The sequence below is a fragment of the Sceloporus undulatus genome, chromosome 2 (assembly GCF_019175285.1).
Source record: "Sceloporus undulatus isolate JIND9_A2432 ecotype Alabama chromosome 2, SceUnd_v1.1, whole genome shotgun sequence".
Classification (NCBI taxonomy): Eukaryota; Metazoa; Chordata; class Lepidosauria; order Squamata; family Phrynosomatidae; genus Sceloporus; species Sceloporus undulatus.
The window spans coordinates 211,447,536-211,473,104 of NC_056523.1; the positions used below are offsets into that span (position 1 = coordinate 211,447,536).

Here is a 25,569-nt window from a genome sequence, read left to right on the forward strand (position 1 = left end):
ACACATGCCTCAGAGTGCATCAAGAGCCTTGGGATGGGTCAAATACACAGAACAGCTTCTATGGCTGTACTGTTCCATAGCATATGGAGGTATGGCTGATCCCCAACACCTGGTGAGTGAGAACACAACTGCAAGACCAATCTCAACTCATGCAGGCCTCTGAGGAACTATTACTACTACTATTACTACTAATACTACTTCTACTACTACTACATTTTTATGTTTTTCCCACATCTCAGGGCTGAGTACACCATACTCAGTACAGCATGTTAAAATATAAAACATAATTACTGTATATACTCAACTATAAGTCGACCTCATGTATATGCCAAGGGCAGGTTTGGGGGCCAAAATTATGGTTTTTGCTGTGATCTATGGATAGGTCAAGGGTAAAAACTAGGGGCATGTAACATAGGATCAAAAGGATGAAGCAAAGGAAAACAGTGCCAAAGAACTTAGGAAATTCCAGCAGGTATAACTGTTTCTGCTCACCCTAAAGGCTGGAAGGATGGGAGAGTAGAGGGGACCACTTATGCTCTTGCCTTTCATCAGGGAATTGTTCCTTTTTTTAAAAAAAGCCTCACCTGGCCCTGTGGAGTACAAAATGGGTTGTAAATGCTCTCTACACACCCTAGTTGTCATTTTGGAGCTTTTGAGGGCAAAGTGTGATGGAGTGGAATTAGGAAAGAGCAGAGACAGACTGGGTTGCATTCTGGGACAAGTGTGAAGGAGAGAAATTAGGAAAGAACAGAAACAGTAAAACAGTAAATTAATTTTTTTTTGCAAAAATTGTTTTTGATCCATGGAGGATGAAACAGCATGCCTTACTGCATATTCCTCTATCATGGCTAGTTAAGGCTGAAGGCCTGTTTAAACATGGTGGTTTTGCTGGCCTACCAGCAAAAGGACATCAGAGAAACTGGGGCAGACTGAACCTCCCCCAGTAGAGAGCACCATCTAAACAATAATTTAGATAAATTATAATTGCAGTCTGTGGTGTTCAAATATTCTTGACTGGGATGAACCAAGGCAACATTGCAGCAGCCCACTTCTTTCTTTTCTTTGTTGGGTACTACAACTAGGCTCTGTCTGTACATGTCTGTTGCATCTGGAGAGGCAAATGTCCAGGTGTACTATGCCCCCGAGGCCTTAATTTTGACACTTTTAATCATCACTTGGATCAAAGTTAAGTCATCATTTAATATCTGGCGCCTGAAAGGCAATGAGAACTTTGTGCCATGGCCCACAACTGTAGTTTCTAACATGTAAGATTCATATGTCAAAATATCATCACAATAACATACACCAGAAAAAGCACAGTTCAGAACAGAGATGTCATACAGCAAAAATGTGGTCAATACAAACAACTCTTTAAAAACCAACAAGGTTAAAGTGTGTAAAACATAACAACATAAGATAATGCACAAAACGGATTAATGCCAAATTAATTTCAAGGGGACTTGCACAAGGGAGCATGTAGATGCTAGAATGTAGCCATTTTCATTACAAATAACAAAATTTGGGATGATGCAACCTATGCTAATGCCTTTCCTCCCTGTTTTGTTTGGATTTGCTTTCCTACCCTCTCTTGAAACACCTCAGTGTTTATCGGTTGTTCTCGGATGCGAAGCGCTTGCTCTTATACAGCCAAAGAGACACCAGCGTCAAGGATGCACAGAAAGTTGTGGAGAAAATTCAAAAAATTGGGAAATCTGTTACAGGTAAGTATCAGCCATCCAATAACTGAAAAATAGTTTCATGATGCTTTAATGAGAGATAGCCAGTGACAAGACTGAGGATGTGTCTGTCTGTCTTCCATCTTGGTGTCATTTCTTTTCCAGAAAACTCCCATTCTCTGAAATGGATTTTGCTCCCTTCTCTGTTCTCTCCCAGTTACTTCTGGTGCATACCATCAGGGACGTAGCCAAGGGGGGGTTCTTGGGGTCTGGACCCCCCCCCCCTTCCATTAGAAAAATGAATGGTGTGTGCTGCTGCACCACCGCACCCAAGCCCCATTATAATCTCTATGTCTCCGACTGATTTCTCTATGTCTCCGACTGATGCAGTAACTAAGGATGGCATCTCTCCTCTAGATGCCTGCTTGGCGTCGGTAATGGGCTGGATGAGGGAGAACAAACTCAGTGTGAATCCAGGGAAAACGGAAGTACTGGTGATAGGCTCCCCGGTTTCTGGTGGTGAGATCTGTCGCCCGGTCCTGAACGGGGTCACGCTCCCCCTGAAGGACTCGGTGCGCAGCTTGGGAGTGCTCCTTGACTCGTCGCTCCAGCTGACTTCTCAGGTGGATGCGACGGTCAGGAGTGCTTGTTATCAGCTTCGGCTGATACGCCAGCTGCGTCCCTACCTGGACCGAAAGGACCTAGAAACTGTTGTACATGCTTTGGTAACCTCTCGACTGGATTTCTGCAACGCGCTCTACATGGGGCAACCCTTGTACCAAACCCGGAAGCTGCAATTGGTGCAGAATATGGCAGCCAGATTGGTCGCTGGTAGTTCCAGGTCAGACCATGTAACACCTATTCTAAAAGATCTTCACTGGCTGCCTATTCGCTTCCGAGCTCAATACAAGGTGTTGGTTTTGACCTATAAAGCCCTAAATGGCTTGGGCCCAGGGTACTTGGAGGACCGCCTCTCCCCATATAATCCGCCTCGCACACTCAGAACTTCCGGGACTAAACTGTTGGAGGTCCCTAGGTCCAATCATGTGCGGACCTCACAGAGGGCTTTTAGTACTGCTGCCCCTCCCCTCTGGAATAAGCTCCCTGTAGAGCTTCGCTCCGCCGCCTCATTAGCTGTTTTTAAAAAACAGTTAAAAACATACTTATTCCGTCTGGCCTTCCCACCTTAATTTGTTCATTTATTTTCCTGCCCCTTTTCCCCTCTTTCCTCTTTTGACCTTGGATTGATGTTTATTCTTATTTTCTTCTGCCCCTGCCATGTGATTTTTCTATTTTATTGTTTTCCTGTTCCTGTTTGTAGTAATGTTTTTAACTGATTATTGGATTTTAACTTGTATTGTAATGTCTTTTATATTTTGTACGCCGCCCTGATCATACCCATGGAAGGGCGGGATATAAATAAAATTTATTATTATTATTATTAATAGTGGCACTTAGTCTGGACCCCCCCCCCTTCCTAAAATCCTAGCTACGTCCTTGATACCATTCTATTAGGTAGCAGGAGAATGAAAGAGAATTTGGCATGTCAGGGCTTCATTTGCCATGGGCTTTGCATGTAATAGCCTAAACAGGCTGCACTTGCCCATAAGCAAAGTCCTATGGGAGAACTATGTGGAGAACTAAAGCCATATTTTAGCCCCTGAAGCACAGTCTTGAGAATGTGTTTCTATCACCCCCATTGCCACCCAAGGCAGCGTTAAGTTTACATCAAGAGTTAGGACGACGGCACATTTTAATTTAAAAAAAACCCAAATATTTGTTTGCCTTGTTTGTACAGTGGTACCTCGGGTTACGAAATTAATTCGTTCCGCGGCTAATTTCGTAACCCGAAAAACCTTCGTAACCCGAATTGCCATAGGCGCTAATGGAAAAAAAGCCGCGGCTCTGCCGCGGCTCCATTGAAAACAGCGCCGGGGTTTTTTCGTAACCCGAAAAAACCTTCGTAACCCGAAACAATAAATCCCTATGGGATTTATTCGTATCCCGAAAAATTCGTAACCTGGGTATTTCGTATCCCGAGGTACCACTGTATACTGTGTTTGTGTAATGTCTTTTAGAAACAAAAGTGGTAAGGTGACCTTTAATTCATTCTGGCTAAGAGATCTTTGGAGTAAGATCATGTGGAACATAATGCTTAGCCTGTACAGTTGCTTGTCTGCTCCTACCCCTGCATACTTCTGTTTTTGGACAATGAAAGGGCTATCCTCTAGCCCTTTGTACTGTATCCAAAACCTCCCCTTCCAGATGTTTACTAACTTGCTCAGCTGGGAGGAGGAAGGTAATGGAAATGCTCACACAGATGGACTGTGCACCCTCCTTATCTCTTCTCTTCAGATTTACATTGCTTAACTTGCCTTCTCACTCTCTCCCCCCTTACTGGGGCTTTACAGCTGCCGGTGTATGTATTGTGTGTGTGTGCAATTGGATGTTCCACAAAGGGCTACACAATCGGACCTGATGCTTCATGCAAAAAGAGACAAAGGTGTGCATAGGCCACAATTATGTGCACATCTCACATCTCTTCCAACTCTATGATTCTATGATGCTATGATTCTGGCCTATATGGTTTATTGTGACAGGACGCTTCTTTTCTGCGGTATGAGCACAGCGGATGATATCCCTCCCTCTGTAGGATAATTTGGTATCACTGCCAAGCAGAGTGCAGTGCAGCTAGTGTAATATGAGCTGGTGATACAAAACAGCAGAAAACACTCAGGACAAGCTACATTTATTATCTCAGGAAATACATATTAGGATAGGAAAAAAGAAGGACAAAAGAAGTTTATGTAGATTTCAGTAGAAGAGCCCGTAAAACTGATGTAAGCCATCCTGAGGTGAGAGCCTTGTGGACGCTCCCTTCCCAGACAAAGGGAGACAAAGGACCAACTAACTTTTTGGAAGAAGGAGGAAGTGACTTCTGCAGTCAGGAAGGAAGCAAAAAGGCTTGGGAACAGAGATTAAAGAAAGAAACAAAGAAGTGAACTAAAAGGGCAGGCATATTCTCCAGAATTCCCTCTTACTAATCACTTTATACATGTGTTTGATGCCTGTTTGCTTCCAGCACTCCTTCTCAGTGACACTTGTTTAAATACACAAGATTAATCTTTCTCAAAAACTGGAATTTGATCTCTAGGAAGTGGTTTGGTGAGAATGTCCACTGCCATCTCTTTTGCTAGACAATGCTTTATCTCAGTAAGCTCTTTTTTGTGTAGATCTCTCAAAAGATGCAATTTCACATCAATGTACTTGGTGTGTAAATTGATCCTCTCAGTGTATGACAATTTTAGGCCGCTGAGGTTGTCCTCTAGAAGCTCTATAGGTTTTGGTTTAGCCATTCCAAGTTCCTCCAGCATCTGGCACAGCCACATAAGTTTCTTGCATACTTGAGGAGCTAATGCATAGTCTGCTTCAGTAGATTAGAGTGCTACAGCATTTGTTTCCTGATTGTCCATCTAACTGCTCCACCTCCCATCAAAGAACAGGTTCCCACTGGTCGTTTTGCAATTGGTAGGGTCTCTGCATGTGTGTAAGGTACTACTGTACTCTGGACTGCTGGTGACTTGTAGCTTTAACTATAAGTGTGCCGTTTAAGTATCTGCCCACTCTTTTCACTGCATTCCACAATTCTTTTTACTTGATGAGTTTTTTTTTCTTACAAAGAATTCAAATTGCCAAGGCAATATCTGGTGGTGTCTAGGTACAGCACTTTTCCTATAGCATTTCTGTATTGATTATTATTTGGTAAAAACTCACTGTGTTCATCTGTTTCCATAGGTGTGGCAACTGGGTTGGCCTTCTTGAATCCTAGGTATTCTAAAATCACCTGAATCTTTTGTTCTTGACTCAGGAGATAGTTTTGCTCTTCCTTTCTTACTGTTTGTATTCCCAGATAATAAGTGATGTCTCCTGGCTTTTTTTAAAAAAATTCATTTTCTTTATTTAGATGGTTTATGATTTCTTCACAGTCAGTTTCATCTTGATAAACTAAAATCAAATCATCAACATAAGTCAATATGTAAATCCATTTATCATTTTTGTGTCATGTGTGGAGGCAGGAATCAGCTTTGTCTTGTGTAAATCTTTCTTTGATTAGCATCTTCAGTTTCTCATTCCAAGCTGTTGCATCTTGTTTTAGACCATAAATACTTCTCTGAAGTTTGCAAAGAAATGACTTTTTTCCTGCTATTTCAAATCCAGGAGGTTGTTACCTGTAAATATCTTATTTGATTTCTCCATGTAGGAAGGCCATCTTGACAACTGTTCAACGTGCATTTTTTTGAATGCTGCCACACTTTGTCCTTATTGTGGCATCCCTCACTACAGGGACATTGTTCTTACCATATTTCTATAAAGAGCCCTTGGCTACTAATCTGGCTTTGTATCTTTGGACTTCTGCTTCTGTACTTTGACTCTGAAGTCCTGTTTGTATCTTATAGCATTCTTATCTGTTGCCAGTTCTATCAGTGTCCAGGTTTGATTTTTGTGTAGAGAGTCTATTTGCTCTTGTGCTGCTTTTCTCCACTTACTTGCTTCTGCTGCAGGCAGCCTTTCAATTTCTTCCCAATTTCTGGAAGGTTCATACGGTGCCACTGTCTTTGCAAAGTAGGAGAGGTGTCGAGGTGGTGTTTTTCGTTTGATCTGTTCTGTCTTGCAAGGACAGTGACACGATATGAACTTTCCACTTGGGAAGAAATTGAAAGACTGCCATATAAGAATGTTTGGATCTAATGGTTATGCTGATGTACCAAAGGAGCAGAGGTCCAAACTAGATGGCAGAGCTGAAGAATGCATAATGGTGGGGTATGAGCCAGGATGTAAAGGCTACAGAATTCTGAATCCAAAACCAGGAAGAATCACAGTGAGAAGTGTTGTATAGTTTGAGGAGACTAAAAAAAGCGAACCATGCAGATATGGACTGCGCAACAGAGGAAGCTCACAGTTCAGACTAGCTAATGGTGTGCTGGCCTAAATGCAGAGATGCTTCCTTTTTTACACGTATATGCTGAGCATCCCCCAAATACTGAATTGTAAGCCCCTTTGCCAAATGGTTTCTGTTTTTCCATCTGGATATGTCTGCTTTATCCTAGACTAGCCTGTCAGTTTTCAAGGCACCCAAAACTCCCATGCCTTTTTTGTGGTACTGATTGTGGTACTGATTTTGTGGTACTGCAGTCCCCTTTATATATGCAAATAGGGCAGATACCTGAAGAATGCCTTTGGCTGCCCTACTTGCAAGTGCTTTATTCCTCATCTCCCTTGGTTAGAGTACTTCACCTCAGGTCCCTTAACCCTCCTGTTCAAGTGTGCTAGTATTCCCCATTGTTGTTCAGATTTTCAAGTAAGTGTAGGCTTTATAATGCAAAAATTGTAATCCTCAGAGAGCTGAAAGGAAACTCATTTGAGAGGCTGCAGGCAACTGTAACATTCTGCAAGCATTTTGGGGGGGAATATTTTGCTAAGCCCAATTGTTAAAAGGTTTTGGGTACGGTACAAAGGGCTAGAGGATAGCCCTTTCTCATTGCCCAAAAATAGATATATGCAGGGGTAGGAGCAGACATGCAACAAGCATTATGTTCCACATGTTTGGAGTAAGATCCCTTGGCCAGAATGAATTAAAGGACAGTGGTGGAACTGAATGCACGTATCTGCTCCCTTTCTCATTGCTATTCCTAACGTAGACTATAATCTTACAAGGGAATAGGTCCCATGATTTGTAAATAGATATGCATGTGATTGTTTCTAAGCTGGTGTTTTAGACTGTTTATGGTGGTTTAATAAGCGAGGTATGAAATGTTAAGCCTCAAAGACTTCCAATGAAAAATAAGTGTGTTCTGTTTTACATCAAAAGCCAATAAAACTGGTAAAAGAAAGAAAAAACCCAAAGCTTAATCTGGACTAGTATGGTTAGATTTGGCCCCTGCACTAGTTACATGGTGATTGGACTATTGTAGCACATCCTTCCTGGAACTGCCCTTGAAAACTAATTGGAAGTGCCACTTTGGCTCCAATTTAGGAGAAAGGTGGCATATAAATAAAAAAGATAGACAAAAATGTCAATCAGTCCAGAATGCTGTTGCTAGAATTTGGATTAGGACAATTTGCTGCCACCAAATACTGTATGAGTTTCTTTACTGCCTGTCTGTTGCTGAGTACCATTTGAGGTATTTGTCCTTACTGTCTTTAAAGCTCTAAATGTCTTGGGATTAATATATTTTCTCCTTGTTAGGAATCTTCTCATAACTTTTTTGTTATGAATCACTTCTCAGCCTTTTGGCTAAGATCAAGTGAAGTTAAAAGTCTGCCCTTTATAACCAATTCTTGCTCTTCTCTGAGACACAGCTGTTGGCAAGGGACACACAAAAGGCTTTCTTTGCGGCAGCACCTAGAGTTTGAAAAAGTAACTTTTTTGGACTACAGCTTCCACAGTTCCCAGCTAGCACTTAGCTGAGACAACAGTTGTAGTCCAAAATGTAACTTTTCTAAACTGTGACATCAATATGTGGATTTCCTTGCACTAAACTATTAGATTATCTGTATTAACCAAGGGTTTAGCTCTGTTTTTGCTTATTTAATGTATTACTATTAGCTTTAGTTCCTTGTGGTTTTATATTTGTTGCCTTTGATGATTGGATTTTGATGCCTAATTGTTGTTGTTTTTATATTACGTTTGATATTATGTTTGTATTATGTTTTACCAGCCACTTTGGGTGCCTTGTATTTATACAAGTATTTATGCCCTGCTTTTCTTCTCCAAAAGGAAGAGGAAAAGCAGGGCATAAATTCTTGTATAAATAATGAAACATCTTATATTATTTGCCATTAAAAACTGCAGAGCCTTTGTTGAAATGAACTCTCTTAAACCTGCTGAGGTTTAGTAGAATGCCATCTGAATTTTTGAATTGCTCATATATTTAAAAAGAAACCATCAGCACACCAAGCTTGGAACAGAAGGGCAAGGGAATGGCATCATCAGGGAAGTGTGCACCAAATAAATTCCAGCGGTGTTAAATGGAATTATTCTAACATTGCCTCACATCTAGATCAGTGATTTCCTATCTCTGGTCCTCCAAGTGTTTTGGACTTCAACTACCAGAAGCCCCAGCCAGTTTGGTCAAAAGTCAAGAATTCTGGAAGCTGAAGTCCAAACATCTGGAGGACAAAAGTTTGGTAACCACTGATTTAGGCCATACATTTGCCACAGGTAAGTACACCAGATCCCCTCTGATCTTTGAAGCAATGCAGGTTCAGGTCTGCTTAGTATGGGGATGGGAGACCACCAGGGAAAACCAGGTGCTGTACGCCAAATTTAAAGGCAGGCAATGACAAACCAGCTCTTGAGTGCTCCTTGCCTAAGGACACCCTAGATTAGAAGAGTCATGAGATTACAGTAACTCAAAAAACACTTTAAGAGTAATTTTTAAGCAATATTTATTTGCACCTTCTAAAACAAAACCTCCACCCAGCATGCATATGGAGATTTCCAACCTCTTGACTTTGTCACTTCAGTGTAGAGCAAATAAAGTTGGCTCATGTCTGCCTGAAACGAAGTAGGGCGGGATGTTATGTGAATGACATGTGTACGGACAGTATTTTTGTCAGAATATTCTGTGTGATTCAGGGCAATGGTGACTGTGACTATGACAGAGAGTATTGTGTGAGAGAGTAGAGAGAGAAAGGACTCAAGATGCTAGACGTCAAAAGTCTACATGACTCTCTATTCTCCGTGTAGCAGATACTGTATTTTTGAAAGTTTTCCACAAATGGAAAACACTGGTGCTGTTGGGAAAGGGTCAGAATAATAATAATTAATGGTTGTCTGTTACCTCTTTAAGAAAAATACAATAACATCCAAAATCCACAAAACAGTGATACCCATATTGGACCAACCAAAATGCACAAAATACATGTTGCCAGCTTTCAAAACTCCACTGGCTTGCAACATGTATTTTGTGCATTTTGGCTGGCCCAATAAAGGTACCACTGTTTTTGTGGATTTGGAGGTTATTGTTCTTTGCTACATGGCCAACATGGCTACGCCTGGATATGTTATTTCTTTAAGAGGCAAGTTGAGAAGGCCAGAAAGCTAGCAGGCACTGTGGAAGGAACAGAAGGGCATGTTTTCAATTTAGGGCAGCATCTAACAGGAGTCGTTGCATTTGCATCATTCTTCAGAGGTCATGGCATGCCCTGGGCTTATTGAATTAAATGTTATGTTATTCTAAAGTCAGGTGTTGCTGTGTGTTTCAGAAGATTTTAATAAATGATGTTAATTGAAGCGTCACTGTTTCCCATATTAAAAAAATGCTTACCATGTCTGATTTCAAATGTTGAAAGCACTTCATAACCATTTTCTTGGTAATGTTCACAGCAGTGCGATGTGGCAGCTGTTATATCTATATTGAAGCGTGGAGTGGTTTGAGGGTTGAGTCTAGTAAACATTGGTTTGCTGTAAGGGCATATAGAAGCAGAGGTAAGCGGTGACCTCTTGACTTCCCGACATGCATTCTTCTTTTAACCACTACTTTGCTGCTGGAGGAAAGGATAACAACAGCATCTTCTCACAGAGAGAGTAAAGTGAGATTGATGAACCTAAAGCTATAAAATGAAAGCTAGCATTTATTTTTGTAAAAACAAAGCCTTGGATAAATTCTTCAGTAAGGCGCCTTAAGAATAAAGCAGACAAATGTGTATACATTTTTAAAAAAAGATCATTATTCACTGAAAGTGAGAAAGTCTGCCCACGACAGACTCTATATTGTTGGTGTGGCTGTGGTGAACAAAAGCATGCTTATTGTTTGATGTTAGCCTCATTTACACAATTTCCAAGAAAGTTAGTCAGAAGCTGTTGTAGCAATGACCTATAGCTTCAGGGCTCCATCTGTGGCAAACTGGGGAGAAAAACCATACAGACAATAATGAAAAGTATTTTTCGGGATAAAATGACCATTGCTCAAACGCAGTGAGAAAGCCTTACCAGCTTGTAAATTACTTTATCATCCAAAATCCACAGACTCTATTTCTTATATGGCCAACATGGCTAGCTCTGGATATGTTTGCAGCTTGTAAATGGTTTCACATTACACTTCCCCAAATGGTAAGGAAATTCCAGGACACTTTTTTTCCGGCCAAAATGGCAAAGCTGGATGGGGAAAATGGAATTTATTGTCCAACACATTCTAAAGGTACCATGATGCGGTAGATCCCATCACTATCCCAAGTATAGAAATTTTAACTATAGACACTGAGGTATTTCTCTCTGTGTGTGTTTTTATTCAAAGACCTATACCTCTTGAGCCAAAGAAAAAAGAAGTTGAAAGAAAATGCTCTGTAAATATTCTTGGGCAGCAGTCCTCTCCCTCTCTCTCTCTCTCTCTCTCCCTCTCCCTCTCTCTCTCTCTCTCACACACACACAGAAATGCATGCATGCACACACACATATATGTGCATCCTTCATTCATATGAATTTCATTATTAATGTATGGGGACAGGGAAGAAAGAGGGAGCATTTTTACTTGTATTACAGGTTAACCCTCAGAAGCATATATTTTGGATAGTATTATAAGCTTGACACTGAAAGATTATTTCTTAAAGTTGTAGAATAGTTGTTGGGCAAGAGCCATGGATAGTAAGTGACCTTCTTGTACATCTCAAAGCCCTGCAAGATAGGCAGTTGCTCAGTCAGGGCTACGGTTCCAAAATCATTAGCCATACTGCTTGGGGCTTCTAGCAATGGAAGTGTTAAACATCTGGAAAGCCATTGGTCCTTCATCCCTGCTTTAGTATGCAAAAAAAGATTTTGTACATGTTCCTTCAGAGGAAAGTCCAAGAGCAGGTAGACTGACCTGCGTGGTTGCTGTGATTTGGTTATGGTTATCTCACCCAAACTTACTCTGTCTAGAAATATGTGTGGGTCAAACCAACACATGAATATGCTGAGGTTTACCATAAGCAGAAATTAAAAATCAAGGAGAACCTCATGTGGAGGGTGATGGAGAAGAGATTGCATGTCTGAACTGCACACAGAATATGGTGTTCCAAGGAATAACAGTTTTTTTACCCAGCCACCAGATGCTGAAACTTGGATTCCAGGTGTTCTGTGCATCACTTTGAGTATATCTTTCTGGCAGGCTCAGAGCTTGAAAATGTTACTTTTTTATACCAAGTGTAAAACTGTTCTAACCTCTGGCTCTGAGTGACTTCAGGGTTTTATTTTTCTTTGTCTAGTAATTGAGAGCAGCAGCGTTTGGCCTTTCTGTCTAGCTGTCCCTGCAAGGTCTTAGCCTCAAGTGTTTTTCTTTCTTTCTGTGACTATATATCATCATGTGTCTCTGAGTCAGTTTGTGGCTTGGAGCCAGGCATAAATTTGGTGGGGCAGGAATTGAAGAGGCCGTCTAATCGCTGTCTACAAAAGCAATGGCTTAGTCAAGATGCTGAGAGGGTGGCATTGAAAAACCCCCACAATAATGCATCTCTCTAGCTGTGTCCCCATCATGCAAATTATATTTTTCCATACTGCCCAAAGGCTAGAAACAGGCATCACTTTCATCAGATCTTGCACCACGCCCTTAAAACAAATAGTTCTTAACCTCTGCATTGACTTCTACAATTCTCCCTAATGTAGAGCCACTATGCACAACCCTTTAATTTTGTGGCATCATGGTGCTTTTAATCAGCTGGTGATGAGATTTAACTGCGTTACTTACCACAACCTCAGACTCTTGGTTGCATGTCAATATTAACATGCCACAGTTGGCACCCACTGACCTTAGATACTTATGGAGAGGGCTTCTAGGCTTCATGTCTTTTTGCTTTTGTTGCCACTTTTTGTTGCCACTTTTCTCATCAGTGGTGTTGTGGCTTCTTGTCTTATCCATTTAATTTGTATTCCCCCCTCCACTTTTCTCCATCCTCATTGCCATCCTATCTGGAACCCGCTAAAAACTTCCTACAAATCTCCTACTTATTTTAACAGATATTTTATACTATTGTTTTAATGTCCTTCTGGTATAGGGTTTTTTTTTAGAATCCGCTTGGATTCTGATTGATTAAGCGGATTATTATTCTTCTTATTATTAAAATTTGGTACCTTGGATCTTAAGGAGCCCTGGTGGCACTGTGGTTAAATGCCAGTACTGCAGCCAACATATTGTGAGTTCAGTCTTGCAGGGGTCCAGGTCGACTCAGCCTTCCATCCTTTCATGGGTCAGTAAAATGAGTACCCAGCTTGTTGGGGGCAATCGGCTAACACACTGTAAACCACCTCGAGAGTGCTCAGTACTATAAAGCAGTATAGAAATATAAGTGCTATTGCTATTAAGGTTGGAGTTTGATCTGTTGAGTTAAGGTGTGAACTATTTGTGCTCAGGTTGTACGTGATGAAAAGGTAGGACGCACATCTTCACTCCATGTCATTGGCAGATAACACTAAGGCTTTACATTAGTTAGATCAATACTCTGCACAGCAGTGGTAGTTATGGTCCAAAAACTGAGAGAAAAGCAGAATCTTCTGCTCATGACTGTTCAGCATCCTACTCAAACCTCCACTCTTGACCACAGCTCTTGACCCACCAACTGACTTCAGTAATCCTGGGATGTTGAATGGACTCCAAATCTGCCTTTGGCTTTGGTGGGCCATGGCCTCTGTGCCTTGTTTGCAGCTGCTCTGCTGAATAGTTTGGTCTATGTTCAAGTTGTTGGGAGTTCAGATGCTTTTGATGTCAGCAGGTTATCGTCTCAAAATCATATCAGTGGTGCCTCACTGAATGCCATTTTCTATCACCCAGCTGGCAATGTGTATTTGCAAAGCCTCTAAACACATATGCTATTTTGCTAGCATAACAAAGCATAGGATGTTCAAATGGCTGGGGCAAAAAGTGACAATAGCAAAAGACTTGAGAGGAGGTACAATTTGTTTTGCTGCTTCTGGAAATGAATACTTTGCTAAAAAAAATCTATTTTTTTTCCTAGCAAATTATTTATTTCCAGAATCTGCAAAACAAATTGTCTCTCCTCCCAAGTCTTTTGCTTTTGTTGCCACTTTTTGTTGCCACCTTTCTCATCACTGGTGTTAAGGCAGAGCAGCAAACAGAGGATTGGGTTGTGATATGACTGCTTTGATAGACTGTCAGTGTATGTATTAAAGAATAAGGAAGTGCTTGAGATTTGGATGAGTCCTAAAATCAAGTGAGTCAGGTAGCCTCAAGATTTGTCCAAAATAAAACAGAGGTCATTTTGATAGCTGCTACTTGTGAAGGCCAGTCATTTCATATATCAGAAGCAGAGGAATGGGCAGGCCTCAAAATCGCACCGTAGAACAATTTTTATCACTGCACAGCATATGTTTTGCAGCCAAAAACTCTTATTCAGCTCTAATAGATCTTTCAGCACAGGTTTTATTGCCCAAGCAATCTTCTTGTCTTGTTGTTCATCCCACCATAACAAGCTTAGGTTAGAGATGTTATTAGGAGAACTGATGTCATTTTTTTAGCGGAACGATGCAAATGACCTCACTCATGCATTTTGTGCTTGTTATTCACACCATGGATCTGCATCTATGCACATCTCTGGGAGTTTGTTTGCTCATATGTGCTAGTACTTGAACATGGAGTTGACAATACAAATATATTCAAAACACATTCAAGGCATGCAGAGCTTAACCCCAAATTATCTCAGGTCTATTCTCATTGGTTATTCACACTGCTGATGATGCGAATTTTAAAAGAAATGCAGGGAAAAAGCAATATTGTCTTGGGTTAAGTGGAGTTTTTTGGCAGCACCCCTCAAAAAACAACAACCCTGAATTGGGTGCATTCGGGTTGTACATGAACAACAGAGACTCAACCTGGATTCATTCTGGATTATTTTCACCATCTGAATAGCCCCTGAGGGAGGCATGACTCCCCATGGTACATCTCAAGCCCTTCCTCAACTCAATGTTATCTGGATGTATTGGACTCCACAATTTCTAGCAAGCATTTGACATTGTGTTTGAAAATACTGAGAGCTGCAGTTCGTTACATCTAAAAGGTTCTAAGCTGAGGAAAACTGGTGGTTCATATGTTTCTTTTGCTTCTCTGTTACTTCTAACTGAATACTCTCCAAACCTTTTGGGGTTAACTCCCCTTTTTGTCTTAGGCAACAAAATATATCAATTAAAAAGGCAAAAAACAAAATAGAAGTACATGCTGTCAGAAGCTCTCTCCCTATAAAGAGTCAGGCGGGTTACAAACTGCCAAAAAATACGTATGGAATACGTATTAGGGTTAGGAAGAGGTGGTGCTTCCGCACCCCCCTAACCCTAGTACGTATTCCATACGTACAACATGGTGGCGCCCCTTCCACATGGGGGCCGCCATGTTTACGTATCGGACGCTGTGCGTCCGCATGTGTCACAGCGTCTATGACGTTGCGAGTCCGCCCCTGGCGCTTCGCGACGTCATAGAGGCACTGCTTAAAGAAGCTCCATTTTGGAGCTTCTTTTTTGTTCCGCAAGGGGCCGCACGGTGTGGCTGCGGTGGCTCCCTTACGGAGCAAACGGCGGCGGCGGCAGACCGCCTCAAAGCGGCGGTCTATAACCCGCCTCAGTTCCCAGAAGACTCTTAGTATAGAAAAATTGATATCCTGAACCCCTGAGATCTTCAAATAGGATAACTGCTCCAAACCTAAAAGTCCTCAGCCTCCAACTATACCTCTCCCAAACATAAGGCCATCCCTGTACAGTATCTGTCCTGACTGACCTGATAGCTCAACTGAGGCCTCTTTGCTATCAAAACATGCACACTGACTGACTCAGCTTCTTCTTCATATTTTTTATGGCAAAGTACTTCTTGCCAGTGATGTATGTTTATCTTCAGCTGTTAAACTTTATCATGCTAATAACACATGCTGAGTAACTGACTTTGTGTCCAATAGTTTGATTTCCAAGAACAAGAGACCAAGAGCATTGCCAAGTGATCTCTGTGTAAACATTATGAAAAGAGAGTCATTCGCTCTTTGTCACAAACATTCATCCCCTCATTATTTTAGTGCAATGATACAGAACATTGGGCCATGCCAGGTGTTTTTAGCTGTAGAACTAAAAATCCCATTGTTTCTAACCATGGAACCAAAACTAGCTGAGGCTGATGGAATTGGAGTGCAATATTTGAAGGACCAAATGTACCTGATTCAACAAATTATTTGCATGTGAGTTTCCATGTTGCATTCAGCAGGGTTCATTGTGAGTTGTTCAGAATAGTATACTATAGAACACTGAGTTTCATTATGTTCTTATGGTACCAGTGTTGTTCTGCCATCCAAACCAGTGCTATTAAAAGTGATGATCACTGGACTAATGCTGGTCTCCAAGCTGTTGGTCCATGGCAAGTTTCCAGGAAAGAAAGAAATAGTTGTAGATAATGCTCACAAATATTACACAAATACTATAATAGTCCCTGACACATTGGAGTGTGTCTGTGTGTGTATGAGGGGGGGGGGGGAGGGAGAAATATCAGTTCTCTATATAAAATAACTTGAGGAGCCTGGTCTAAACATAAGAACAATACAAAGCTAGTTAATAGCTTCTAATTTGTCTTCCATATGAACAGTTTAACAAGATAATTTTAGTAGATTTTTTGAATTGTAGATATTTAATCATAAGGAGTATGTATATATATGAGTCTGTATTTGTAGATGTTTACAGGAGGAGACAGAGATGGAAAGAGTGTATGTGTGATAGATACATAAAAAAGGACTCTGCAAAGTCACACTTCATGCCACATTATGGCATGGAGGCAACCCTGGTTTTTTGAAGACTATACTAGAGAACATAAGGCCTCGGGAGTTCTACGAAGCTAGTAAGACCTTGAGTATCATGCGGCAGCAGACTGCATGTCTGCCTCCAAGGACAAACCTACCTAAGAACAAAGAGGAATACTACCAAAAAAGTTGTCTACCAGTTAATAAATCAACTGTGAGCACAATGATGATAGGGAACAGTTGCAGTCTGCGTTGGTAGAGGGACTGTTTGCACCAATGGAAATAATGGATTGTCAAAGATTGTAAGTCAGTGTACTAGCACACATTGCTAAAGAAATAAGGTCAAGGCAGGGCTATGGTTTTTGCTGCGATGACGATGGAAAAAAAGTCTCCTAAAATCTTTGATTACAGCTGTGAGAGGCACGCAGGCAATAATCCATACTGCAAGAGAGGTATTTCCCTCATTTCATCTGCGAAAGTTTCTGAGCAATGTAAACTGTCGTCCTAGGCTGAATTGTAGTGTATATACAATTACAAGAAGTGCCTCTGCAGAGAAAGCAAGGCTGGCCATCATGATGTCCAGCAAACCTCACCGTAGCTTTAGCTTAATTGAACCAATTAAGTTGCTTCGTGACCTCTGTCATGACCATCAAATTCCTAACTGAGATAAAAAGCCCAGTTACAAAACTTAATGAAGTGTGCGACTTCGGATGGCAAAAGTGCTGCCACTTTAATTTAGTATTGATTACTAGAATGAACTATGTTGATTAATGATACTAATATCGTTAGAGCCATCTTACAGAGGTTGGTCCATGCTGCACTGTTTTCATCTAAGTGTGATTCTATATATAAGATACCTCTACCAGCAGTGTCTTTTCCACAGCACTAATTTAACACTGAAGTACTTAGCTGGGAGCAGAGGAAAAACAGCTATTACCATAGGTAAAGGTAAAGATAGAGGAAGAACAACTATCACTATCCCTTGAACCAATTAAAGCTTGCTTTTGCATCAAGGCTAGGAAAGCTCAGGTTTTCAGGCTGAACCTCAACCTCTTGGGTTCTGAGCTTCCCCAGATGGCCATATCCCTATATGCCTTTTAAAAAAGGTTTCCACCCAGATTTTGATAGCTTCAACTTCCATGTACAATGAGGTTGAAGTGCCTCTCCTACGACTTAGTTACTGGCAGTAAAAACCTTAAATGAAAATATGTCAGTATTTTTTATCCTACCCTTTTACCTCTCCCACCACTGAAATGCACCCCCAGGAACCTCTCTAAATTTTAATTTGGGCATCAAACTGAAAGAGGTCCCCCGCCCTTGTTTCAGATTAGCAAGGGATTGTTACATGCTTCTAAGCACTTTGGCACTAGGCCTCCCATGATAATCTTTTAAAGAAAATTCTTCATCAAAGGGCTAGCAGATTACCTTGCATCCATTGCCTGCATTCCATGAATTCATCATTTCCCAGCTTAATGTCCCCCAAACATATTTTAAATATGTTCCCTGACATCTCCAACCAGACTGATCTGCTGGTCAGGGCTGATTAAAAGTGTAGCCCCACATATCTGCAGGGTGCTGGGTTGGAGTTGGTAGCAATGAAGCATAGCGTATATACTCAACTATAAATCGGTATATACAAGTTGAAGGGTAGGTTTGGGGGTCAAAATTATGGATTTTGATATGACCTGTGGATAAATTGAGGGTAAAACTTGGGGGCATGTAACAAATGATGTAAAAGGCAAAGCAAAGGAATAAGCTAGGCTGATTCATTGCTTATTTCCTTGTCCTCTGACATGGCTAGAGTTTGGAAGCTTTCACTTCTTTTTAACATAAATCTTGTTAACATAAATGTTGTCTAAACTACACAAACTGTGGTGAATCTTAACCACAGTCAGTGGTCATTAGCCTACAACCAGTGTAAACTAGCCCATTTAAAAGTGTGGTTCATGAAGTTTACTTGTTCCCAGTAGCCGTAGTTGAGATTAAACACCCTTTATGATTCAGACAGAATGTTATACTATGGTTAATTGAAAGTAGAAGCTTTTGGTCTTTTTCTAACCATATTAAAGGGAAGACACTGTTCCAAGGCTTGCTGAAGCTGCTTCTCATCAAGATAATTGGATCTATAGTAGCTTTTGGAGTAAGTAGTTTGGATTTTTTTTATACTGTACTTTATGTTGAAGTGGTGCCAGCATCTCATCTTGTTTTTCTTATTTTTGTTCATTCTCTTCACAGCCAGTGATTATAGCTTTAGAATTAATTCAGCTAGAGTGATGCTTTTGGCAAGGGAAGTACCATTAAGCCTTTACATTGGCAACCCAGACTAGGAATACAGGAGTGGGTCCTGCCATGACATCACCTAGGATGTTTGATGGCTGTGTATAGTGACACAGCATCTAAAACCTGTGCACCATGCCACATTTTGCCCAGCCTTGCTGCTTTGATCTGGAGCTCTTGTGTCAGACAGAGATGGCTTGTTATCTCTGGCAACCTCCTTTGCTCTTGCTGCACGCATTGCATACTGACTGCCAGCTTGTAGACTGGCTACGTGCCTGATTAATATGTGTGTGTGTGTGTGTACGCGCGCATCCCTCTCTGTGTGTCTTAGTCTCAATTCTTGATGAATATGCTAGAGTTATTGCTTAAGGAAAAGACAGCAGAGTAACCTCAAGGCACCCTTTCTTTCTTCACTGCTTCATCCTGAAGGGTGGCATAACAGCGGCAAAGACAAACATGCCTCAGTCGTGATATCAGATTAACTCAGGAGTGTAAAACTATTTTGCTGCCTGGTTTTGCTGTAGTCATCTAAAGGTTTTTGAAGCCGTATCTGCTGGAGCATATCTTGACTGCGACAGAACCAAGATGGCATACAATAAAAACATAGTCATAAAAATGATAAAGCAATAAGATCACACTTAACAGCAGAAAAAGCAGAAGCAGTGAGGACCGTAACCCATAAAGCTGTTAACTTGTACAGTGACACTTTCATAGTTGATTGCAATATATAATGTAAGAGGGATGTAATGCTAATTTAGCTATTTACTTGCCATGGAGTAAGTAACCTCTACGTGTTGCTGGACTGTATTCTGCAACTCCTATCAGCCCCAGGCAATATAGCCAGTGATGGAGGATTATAGCAATTGCAGATCGACTTCTGGAGGGCTCTAGCTCCTCACTGATGCTCTAGTCTACAGGAAACATTTAAGATTACTGTACTGATATTTGCTCCACTTTACAATCCTATTTCTGTTTCTTCTGTTGTTAATTTTATTTTTTTTTTAAATTATAGTTCATATTGCTCTATAATTTTTATTGACTTCTACATTTTTGTTGTATACCACCTTAAAAGAGTTTCCTTAAAAGATAACTCATTCATTTTTTAAACAACAATGCAAATAACACATGGTTTCATGAATTAAGAAATTGGGCATATACAGTAGGTAATCCTCTGTTAATAGAGCAAGTACTGCTCTTGGAGATCATGGTGCACACACTTTCTTGTTTTACTCAATATTCTTATTGGACCAGAACCATCTAACATTTCATTTCAGATTCTCTCTTGCATTGGCAGCAGTCATTGTCATTGCCAACAACTCATTGCAGCCACGATGCCACAAAGCTCTTGGCTTTCTGTACAGTTAAAAAGAGGAAAGAGACACATAGGCCTGTTACAGACTGCCAAAATAAAGCTGCTTCGGATCTCTTTGGAGGTATGCTATTTAAATGATGCATGGGACCTAAGAGTCCGGAGATCGCGCCAAAGCCACACTCCATTCCTAAGCACTAGAGTGCAGCTTTGGTGCAGCTTCTGGATTCTCAGGATGCATGCATCATTTAAACAGCATATCTCCAAAGAGACCCGAAGCAGCTTTATTTTGGCAGTCTGTAACAGGCCTTAGAAAACTTCAGTACAAGTCTGGGCAAGATCTAAACCAAGCAGCTAGAAAAGCCTGGTTTGAAATACTCCCTTGTAACAAATCCTTTCCTTATTAGTGATGACTTCATGAAGGGATGAACCAGGAAATGATAGATGTTGCAAGTGAACAGCTAGCTACAGGTTGAGCCTTCTTTATATGAAATTCTGAAATCCGAAATATTCCAAAATCCAAAATTTTCTACATGGGTGGCTCAGATAATGACATCTTTACTTTATGATAGTTCAGTGTACACAAACTATTTCATGCATAAAATTATTAAAAATTTGGTGTATAAAATTACCTCCGGGTTATATGTATAAGGTGTATATGAAGCATAAATGACTTTCGTGTTTAGACTTGGGTCCAAGTATATGCAAATATACCAAAATCTGAAAAGTTCTATAGTCCAAAATACTTCTGGTCCCATGCATTTTGGATAAGGAAATTAAACCTGTATATTATATTTATTCTATTTATTTTCTTTCTCCTTTGCACCACTGCACTATCCCAATTTGCCTGGTTGAAGATTAGATTTACAGCTAAAAGCACCTGCACTTGAAAGAAGTTTGAGGAACAGTGGTCAGAAAAGAATCAACAGCAGGAGGTTTAATTCCCCCTAGTTTTATTGGGGGGAAAGGGTTAAAACAAGGCATATATAAAATCATAAACCATGTAAAGATGTATCACTGCTGATTCCAAGAGAAAGAAAGAAAATGGTGATGTCTGTTTTTCAGTACTGCATTCAGTTTCTGGATCAGTAACTATGGCCTTATCCACACTGGAGAAATAATCCGGTTTGACACTGCTTTAACTGCCATGGCTCAATGCTATGGGATTCTGGGAATTGTACTTTCGTGAGACATTAAGCCTTCTATGTCGGAAGGGTCTGGTGTCACAACAAACTACAATTCCCAGACTTCCATAGAATTGAGCCTTGGCAGTTAAAGTGGTGTCAAACTGGACTATTTCTTCAGTGTGGAAGCACTCTATATCAAATGATGTTGCAAATGATAAAGAGATATCTTAGAAAACCACTCCCCTTAACCTATAATATGTTATAGAATGCAAAAAAGAACATGTTACTATAGGATAAATTGCAGTATGTCTTGAGCCAGTTGGCTACAATTGTGAATCTTCCCCCATTAATCTCTACATAGTTCTAAGCTATTCATTTTTCTTTGGAGTAATGGGGAGATCAAGCCATGGCAAATGCCCAGAGGTTGTGGCAAGAGCAACCTATTAAAGTTTGTGCTACCCTAAAACCTCTTAAAGTCTGTTTTGTATACATACAGTATTTGCTACTCTTGGCATCCTTCTCCATTTGTAGATAAATGTAAGCTTATTTGGCTGAAATGAAAGAGTAAATATTGTCCATGACTGACAGATACATATTCCATAGATAGCACTGCCACCCCCGACAAGACACTTGCACAAAGAGTATTCTCTGATTGCAAGAGGTAAACATTTTCATTTATGGCTGTTTAGACTGTACCTCCCTATGTTCCACAAGCTTGACAGACTGAGCCTTATCTCTAACACAAAGGCTGATAAATTTATGTCTCCTGAACTACATTTCTTTTGCAAGCTTCTGAAGATATTCATATTAGTGTGTTATTGCCTCTATGCAAAACAATGGAGCTTGCTTGTTTAAATTCAACCTATTTTCCCTAGCGCACCTTGCTGTGATAATGGGTTTCCTCTTAAAACTTTCCAGATCTTGCATGCTGAGGTTTTTATTTAACCAACTGTTCATGGAATTCAGAGTGTTTTGATTGAACAAACCTAAAACTGATAGCGAACCGAACCCATTCTTATACTAAGAGTGCTGTTTATTGATACATCTATACAGATTACTTTGCTCTCATTTTACCAAAAATGAGTGGTCCATCAAACATGTTCTCCTGTTGTTAGAGAAAGCAATAAGAGAATACAGTACATTCGAAGTCATCCTTCTCCAACCACATGTCTGCCAAATGTATTGGATTGCATGCTTACCAAGGGTGATATTGTTATAGTCCAGCGCATCTAGAAAATATCAGATGGAGGGCTTTTACAAATAATAACTATAATATAAGAAAGGGCTACAATATTACAGTTGAGAGGTTCAGCACCTGACATTTCCAGCTAGGAGTGGAAGAGGTAATGTGGAAATTGTAGCCCTCAGAAGTTATTACTATAAATCTCGGGGCTACTCCATACATTCCTCTGTCATGTTTCATGAAAATGCAAAAAGGACACTGGTTACCTGTGAAGATTTTGATAATAAAGATGGGAAGCTGAAGCTATCAAGAGAGAGATGGAAAGAGGGAGAAGGAAGGGAGGCAATATATGGTTTAAAATCAAATGGGTCTCTAAAATAGTTTACTATTACTAACATCTGCAGGCTGAACCAATAAGCACTAATAAACTAGTTACAGCTCTTCACAATGGCTTTTGTTCATTTTTCAGCCTCTTTCCCTTGCTCTTTATGTTTGCTGTGGGTGAACTTTGACATTTGAAAGTGTAAGAATGAGCCAGTCATCTGGGTTAAGTTGCTCTCACTGTGTTACAAAACAAGCAGCTTTCTTAGTGGCCATTGTTCACAGCATGTTGTTTCTTTTAGACATTCTGGATAATAACATGAAATGTTCTATTGCTCACCAGGATTTTGCAACTAACTGGATAAATGCTCCTTTTAAATTCCAAGAATAAGGTCTTTAAGTGCACAGTCCACTAATCTGCCATTTTATGCAGAAACTGCATTATAATCATAACACTAATTTACATCTTGGATAGTATTTCCCAATGTCTTTCATTATTCTTGCATTAAAAAAAGAGAAAGAAATATGTATCTGTGCTGGGAACCTTTTCCTGCTTGCCAACGCCTGTAATAGTCTAGTCTGGCTTTATCCATTAAGGCAGCTTTATTTAGAGGCTATCTGTGTGCTCCATTCCCACCACTTTCCTTGCACCACAATTCCACAACCTCCTAACTTGACTAAGTCTACCACCTATTGCAGAGGTAGGCCAGCCGCTGCCCTCCTGATGTTTTGGATGGGGAGTTTTACAACTTCTGTCCACTGCTCTTGCTGATTGTGGTTTTATGGAGATCCAAATTATGGACATTGTCATCAAAGTTATCTATTTTTACATCAGGAAGGTGTTGGCCCTCCAGTTGTTTTGGACTACAGTTCCCATAATTCCATTCCATTGGTTATGTTGGGTGAGGTTGAAGGGAGTTGGATGTTAACATGTCTGGAGGGTGAACTGTTTCTCACCTCTCTAAACGGTTGGCCTTCATCCACTTTAGCCCTAAGACTTACCTTGACATGTCACAATCACTAATACTATTACTACTACTACTACTTTTTTTTGCGGGGGTCTCTTAAAAGCCTTCCTTCCTTCCCCTCTCTTTCTTTCTTTTCTCCTTCCTCCATGTATTCATTTGTCACAGGGCCTCTGGTGTAATAAATACACTTGAAGTAGAATTGCAACACACTAGTTGAGGACATTGCCTAAACCCAGACTTCTCTGTCTCTGCTGAATACTTCCTAACTAAGACCCACACTATTGCAGCCCCTTCCCTCCTTTCTTCCTTGGAGATTTTCAGATGGGGGAAAAACCAGGAGTAAAAGACATAATCCCGGCATAATCATGCGATCGCGCTGAAGATTTTGAGACAACATCATACTCATCCAGGACTTTTCCTGTGAAGATCCTGGCATGCTCCGGCAATAAACCATTCACAGGGAAGTCCTGTGAATGGCTTCTCAATAGCACAAATGAAGTGTGATGACGAATGTGAAAATTAATCATGCTTCATTTGCGCTATTGGGGAAGCAACCAGAGACATTAAGGACATTAACCTAGACTGTTTTTCAGTGGGGGCAACCATTCTCATTGCCAGGATTGGTTTTGCAGTGGGTTTCTGTCTTCTGTTGAAATATGGGCCACAATTTTGCTTACACTGGATTACAAGAGTGTGGTGAAGTAATACATTTTATTTTATTGTATTGTATTCCATGTGGGACAAAAACATGATTAGGAGACATGTGCTGTATCGTCAAAATGGTGCACGCACAAAACAATCAATTCCAATATACTAGTGATTCATTCATGGATGTGTGTGGAATGCAATCTTGATATTATTTGTCATTTATGTTGCAATTATTGCGACTGTGCGAAAATATCGAGCGCTGTAACGCTACTGTTGCATTAGATTTCACTACCCTGATTATTGCTAAATTGTCCCTGGTGTGATAATCTCCCTAGGTTCAGATGCCTGCTGTTGAACCAGTGCTTTGATACTCACTGTCCACTGAACACTTGTCAAGTTGTTGCTGCTGTTTGCCAGCATTTAACTGCTGCTAGCACCTGAGACAAATTCACTTTGTGCAAAGGAGTGAGTTAGCCTTATTGTATGTTGTGGAATGTAATGAAAATGGAAGAAGAGAACCACTGTGAATGAGAGGTTAGATGACTCAAGGGCAACTGACACTTATCTCATCAAATCTATCTATCTATTCCTATTGTCCTGGAAAAGCTGGAGGTTCCCCCCCCCCACTTCTTTTTGCCTCAGTTGCCTTTTTTTAAAAAGTGAACTATTATGCACACTTTGCGTGCCTTTCCTCATCAGACTGTAAGCCCTCTGAATCTCAACAATAGCCCTATCAATTTATTGTTTAGCGATAGATCCTGAACAGTGAGTGCCAAACACTGGAACACGTGGCCCATCCTATCGATGTCACCAAGTTTATTCATGGCTTTTCTAGATTGGAGATCACCCAAAGTAGCATTCACCAGGGCTATTGTGATAACAATAAGTAGGATTGAGGTTCCCTTTGTGTGTGTGATCTTTTGAAATCCTCTGTAATCTGGGTATACATAGAGCCTTTGATCAAAGCTGGTGCGGGGCAAAAGATTCCAAAAGCCATGTGATTGAAATAATAAACTTTCCTTAGTTCCCTAGCTGAGCCAGTCTAGGAGTTTCCCTTTCACCCCCAAGACTTTTGCAAGAGAAACACACAGTGTGACAGATTGTAGAGATAACTGAAATGCAAAAATATCTCCTGGATTGTCTAGCCACAGTTACACATATAGTGATTGTATTTAAATGCGCTAATGTAATGTCATGTATATGGGACTGCCTTTGAAGACTGTTCAGAAACTTCAGTTCTAAATACTGTACAGCTGTCAAGCTACTCACTGGGACCAGTCAGTGAAAACATATCTTACCAGTA

At 40.5% G+C, this 25,569-nt stretch overlaps 1 protein-coding gene across 1 annotated transcript in view; it reads left to right on the forward strand.

Moving 5' to 3' along the window:
• ABCA1 (ATP binding cassette subfamily A member 1) overlaps positions 1-25,569 on the forward strand; it is a 132,343-nt gene that overhangs the window by 38,880 nt on the left and 67,894 nt on the right. Inside the window, exon 5 of the mRNA XM_042453684.1 lies at positions 1,603-1,721. Within this exon, the coding sequence (XP_042309618.1) occupies positions 1,603-1,721 (119 nt within the window). The remainder of the gene's footprint in view (positions 1-1,602; positions 1,722-25,569) is intronic.